The sequence below is a fragment of the Manis javanica genome, chromosome 3 (assembly GCF_040802235.1).
Source record: "Manis javanica isolate MJ-LG chromosome 3, MJ_LKY, whole genome shotgun sequence".
Taxonomy (NCBI): Eukaryota; Metazoa; Chordata; class Mammalia; order Pholidota; family Manidae; genus Manis; species Manis javanica.
In genome coordinates, this window is record NC_133158.1 from 50,519,675 (window position 1) to 50,524,955 (window position 5,281).

At 36.4% G+C, this 5,281-nt stretch overlaps 1 protein-coding gene across 9 annotated transcripts in view; it reads left to right on the forward strand.

Annotated features, from left to right (window-relative positions):
- Positions 1-5,210, forward strand: part of CRYZL1 (crystallin zeta like 1) — a 29,062-nt gene extending 23,852 nt beyond the window's left edge. For 2 of the 9 annotated variants that reach the window (XM_073231411.1, XM_037014687.2), the window contains 4 exons: positions 361-482; positions 1,257-1,362; positions 3,577-3,622; positions 4,283-4,644. In XM_073231411.1, the coding sequence (XP_073087512.1) occupies positions 361-482; positions 1,257-1,362; positions 3,577-3,622; positions 4,283-4,388 (380 nt within the window). In that variant the 3' untranslated portion in view covers positions 4,389-4,644. Of the gene's footprint in view, positions 1-360; positions 483-1,224; positions 1,363-3,572; positions 3,623-4,166; positions 4,645-5,081 lie in introns of those variants that run through there. The other 7 variants (XM_073231410.1, XM_037014691.2, XM_037014690.2 and 4 more) reach the window with 7 other exon arrangements.
- Positions 5,211-5,281: the final 71 nt, after the last annotated feature.

Consider the following 5,281-nt stretch of genomic DNA (forward strand, 5'->3'; position numbering starts at 1 on the left):
TTATGTCAAAGTATGTCAACTTTTCCCAGAGTATTAAAGCTCCCAATGTTGTAATTAAAATCATCAGACTTAGTTATGGGCTATGTCACCTTGCCTGGTTTTCAAATGGAAATAGATTTTTTTATCTTTAGTTATTTCATTTATAATTAAATCTAGAGTAAATTTTATGGCCAGTTTTAATGCAAAAAGTGTATTTTAAGGTGTCTGTCTGAATACATTGTGTTACCTCTTTCTAAGAAAAATGCTTCCTCATTCCCATATTAAAAAGTAAAGAGAACTAGTCTGAAGAATAAATTTTTGTTAGATTGCTATAAAACATATTTCTTCTTTCTCTTTTTTTTTAAACTACTCCCTTGTAAGTGAGACTATATAGTAAAGATGATGAACCAGCTGTAAAATTACAACTACTACCCCATAAACATGATATCATCACGCTTCTTGGTGTTGGAGGCCATTGGGTAACAACGGAGGAAAACCTGCAGGTATTATGAGAAATAATAAAGCATTACTATTTACACCAAAAGGATGTAATTAACAAAGAATAATGCCTAAGTCTTTTGAGGCAAGATGTGGCTAAATTAGTATTCATTCTGAATTATACCCTATACTTAAAGATAATTAGCTCTTTTTTTAACTTGTAGCTCCATGTTGGCCAAGATGTTGAAATAGTGCCTAGTAGAGGCCTTTATTTAGGAAGTAGTGACTTCTGAATATTTTAAGAGTATTTCAAATAAGGTTTTTGTTAGCAACAAACATTATTGTTAACATAACTTAACAAAATACTTCTATATAAAATTATGGCTATTTCCCAATTAATCAAATTGGAATTTACTATGTATGTATATATATATTGTCTGCCAGTTACATTTCTCAATAGAATTCAGATTAAATATTTTTATCATGGTTAATATGCAGATACTCTAATTCTTTACACTAAACCTTCATTGATTTTCTGACATCCTCACAACGAACGTGACTGGTAAGTAGCAGCCAGAAATCACACACATGAACTCACACACACAACCACTCCATCACCTTTAGATTGGCCTTGTACCTGACCTAGCTGTTCCATCAGTTTGGACAATGAATTAGAAAAGAAAACCTTATAGTTTACATATTGTTATTAAAGATTGTGTGCTGATTATTTGTGATTTGAGTATTTAATTTGCATGGAAATTTTTCTGGCTCAAGGTATCAATCATCTTTCTGTTGTCCAACTCACAGTAATTGATCAGTCTTTATGCATTCTGTCCAAGTTGGATCCGCCAGATAGTCATTGCCTTTTCCTCAAGGGAGCAACGGTGGCCTTCCTTAATGATGAAGTTTGGAATTTGTCAAATGTACAACAGGGAAGATACCTTTATATCCTTTTTTCTAGTGATATGAATTTCTGGCTTGACATTTACCTAGTACTCTCATCAAGTTCTTTAATAGTGACAGCAATAACTAATAATAATAGCAGCTAACTTTCACCGAGCATGCAATGTTCCAAGTGCTTTGTAGGTATTAATTTATTTAAACATGAAAACAGCCCCATGAGGTGTAAGTACTGTTATTACCCCTATTTCACAGGTGAAGTATTTGAAGCATAGAAAAGTTAATACATGCTCAAGGACACAGCAAGAAAGCAGGACAGGAGTCATATTCAGGCAGCCTTGTTCATTTCTGAATGACAGATAACCACAGATAGATGGAAGATTTTGCTTGATTTTTAACCTGGCATTATGGAAATTACATGTCACCTTGAGAGGCTGCATGCATCCTTATTCCTGTGATGGTGCCATTGTGCAAAACATTTGAGAATACTTACCAAAATTAGACTTTGTGGAGTGTTTTTAAGACTATCAATGCTAAGAGTTCTTCATTAAATGAAGATGGGTTTGATTTTTTTTTAATGTAAATCACTCAAAGACAAATCTGGTAAATGAAACTGAATCATTCTTGTTTTATTAAAAGTAATGAAAAGTTTTCTTGAGAATATGAAAGCATTTCCAAAAGAAATAGCAAGGTCAACTTAAGAATAAGCCTTTTATTTCTAAGATGACTATTTTGAAGACAGCTGCACATGGTAAAATTGTTTATGTAAAAATTTTATAAGTTTTCATTAAAAATGAAATTCTTTAAAAAATAAGTTCTCGTTACTATACTCATGTGTAAAGAAAGAGCCTTGCATAGCCTTACATTAGTCTCCACTGAATGTTGTGCTTCCTGTTAAATGTGTATAATTATGATGTGTAAAAAAGCCAGCCTACTCTAGTAGCAATGACAGACTTAGTTCAGAGCTTTCAAACAGTAGTATTTAACTAATACACTGTATATGTTGAGTTTTAAAGAGTACATTTCAAAACCAGAATATATCCTTAATGTAGTGAATATATGAGTTTAAACTATTTCTGATTACTTTCTCCTATTAAATTCAGAAAATAAACTTAATTTTTAACTGCCTAAAAGAATTCTTTAAAGTTTAAGCAACATAAATATCCAAAAACATTGTAATTATTAAGAATATCATGGGATGTTAACAGTAGAGAACGCCATGTATTCAGAGTAACATTAGTTAAGATGTTTTGAATCTTGCCATGTCAGAAGCTAGGCTGGCTGTTTTGCCTGTGTTAATTCTCTCAGTTGCCCTACCACCCGGTGAAAAGATGATTTTAACCTAGTTGACAAGTCCATGGACATCCATATGTGAAATGATGTTAAATTTCAAAAATCCAAAATACACATTTTTATGTGTGTGTATGCACACACACACATATACATATATACATACACATACTGTTGGCCCATTTCATTAACAAAAGTGGAGAATTTACAATATGGAAATAAGTGAATCAGTATTCTTTCAGTCCTTCTAAAAACTTTAAAATGGTTTATGTTCATATTTTCTATATTTACATTTTCTAAAGTCCTGGATCAGACTTTAGTCCTCACTTGTGCAACCTTCCTCATTCAGTTCACACATGGGCCAGTTACTGCTTGTGACTTCACAGACAGCTCCCTCCAGTTGTGTAATGATATGCCATAAATAATTTTCTAGTTCTACTAATTAACATACACTCTCAGTCCTTTTATAATTTCAGTTAAATGACTATATTTTTTAATTTTAATTTTATTCTATTAATAATATATGTCACACATACACAGTTTAACTTTACTGCATAGAAATTTTGAGCCTCTTATTAGCCAGTTTAGTAAATAAATGTGCACCTAAAGTAGGAGACATAAATGCTAAAATTGCTTTTAATTAAAAATACTGTATCCATGGTGCTAAAATGCAAACCAGACACCATTCCATTGCCATCCATTTGGGACACACTAGTCATTGCTTAGGCCTGCTGCTTTCATCACTTGTCCTTAGTAGTTACAGCTCTGTTACGTCACCTCTCTCAGATCAGTTCTCCATATCCTTTTTGAGAGGTAAACTTGACAGCTTACAGAATTTCTGTAGCTGAAATTTTGAACTGTTAGTGCTAAACTTAAGGAAAAAAAGGTGACTTGCCTAGCATCTTCTGCATATTGGTTTTTTTGATACTGTCTCCTTTACATTGCCACCTTAACAATCTTTCCAGCTACGTATCTTAAAAGATGTGATGGAGAAGTTATCAACTGGTGTTTTTAGGTACGCTAAGTAACCAAATCATTGTTCTTGTTTATTTTCCTATTTTCAAGGAGATAAGGTGAACATTTCCATTTTTTTTTCAGCTTGCACAGTATACCCGTTGCCTCTATATTTTATTATTTCATTTAAACAGCTGTTCTTTACTATTCTCAAAGTGTATATTGTAGTACACCAGTAAGCTTTTCCTGAGGTACAAGTGGCTCCTGGCTTTTCCTTACTCCGTGCCACACCATACCTCACGCATTGCTTTTCCTCTTCACCTTTCCCAAAGCAACTTGAAATAGCCCCTAACATGAGAAGAGGGGAAAAGTACAATTTTTTAAAAGTGGATCTCTTTATCCAAAAAGAGTAGGCACAGTAGGCATTTTTCCTTTTCGAAGTTTAACCACTTTTAACAGTAGAGAGAGTCATGGACAAGGTTGTTTGAATTACTTAAAGTAATGGAATTGAACTCTAGCTATTTTCAGTTGGTCACCTACCATCCTATGTGCTCTACTCATCTTTCCGTTGACCTGACATTTCTAATAATTTCATTCTTCCTCAGGCCTCAGTTGGATGAGCCAATTCCACTGTATGAGGCGAAAGTTACCATGGAAGTTGTTCAGAAAAATCAAGGAAGAAAAAAGCAAGTTGTTCAATTTTAATTTTGTTCTTTCTCAGACCTCAGTTGGACAAACCCATTCCAGTATTTGAAGCCAGAGTTTGCTTGGAAATTGTTCAGCAAAGTCAAGGAAGACAAAAGCAAGTTGTTCCATTTTGCTGCTGAGACAAGATGCTCAGTTATATCAAGTTTTTGAAAAGTATTTGAAAAATTATTGCGCAGTGGAGACAATTCTATAACATCTAAAGGGAATATTCTGAAAGCCTTTTTAGTTACTGTTTCTGTATATTTGCCTCTGTTATAAAATTCTTTCCACGAAGAAAACTGCTTAACTGCTTTCAGCAAAAGCCAGGCTACTCTATTGATAAAGCTTAGTCTAATGGTATGTCAAAATAACGGTATTAATTTTGTATCAACTTCATTCGTGACACCTTCCTTCCTTAACGGGACTTTGCTGTCGTAATTTAATAATTTGAGTATATTTTCAAGTCTCAAAGGCTCTAGCCCATGGACTTAATATTTTTCTCAAATATTTATTCATGGTTTTCTTGGGATCAAAGTGGCATGACAGTAACTGCAGTGTGCGTGTGGAGGGTGCAGTGGCCACGCTTGGAAAGGCGTGCTCGAGGTTCGCTGGCAGAGCCAGCGTGCTGATTTCCTATCTGGGTTCTCCATGTGGGATGAGGGAAGGAGGCCTGGAGCGCTGTCCCCAGCTCTGGACGTCGCCAGTGCCGTGTAAGCTTGTCGAAGCAGCCGCTCAAGTGTGACGTTTCCTTTTCAGCCAGGCGCCAAACCCCGGGCTCATCACACGCCTGATGCGGATTTAAATAGCGGTCTGTTTCGGTGTCCAACAGGGAGTGCTGACCCGTGCCCTCGACCGCGTGCCTCCCAACCACACAGCACCCGGCTCCGCGACCACGTCCAAAGACCCGCCAGGGCAGCGGAGGCCGCCTCGGAGGATCGCGGCAGGGGCGGGACCTCGAGAGGCCTACGGCGCACGCGCGGAGCGGGGCCTCGGGGGCGGGGCCGGCACGCGCGGGAAGCGCCAACGGGGTGGC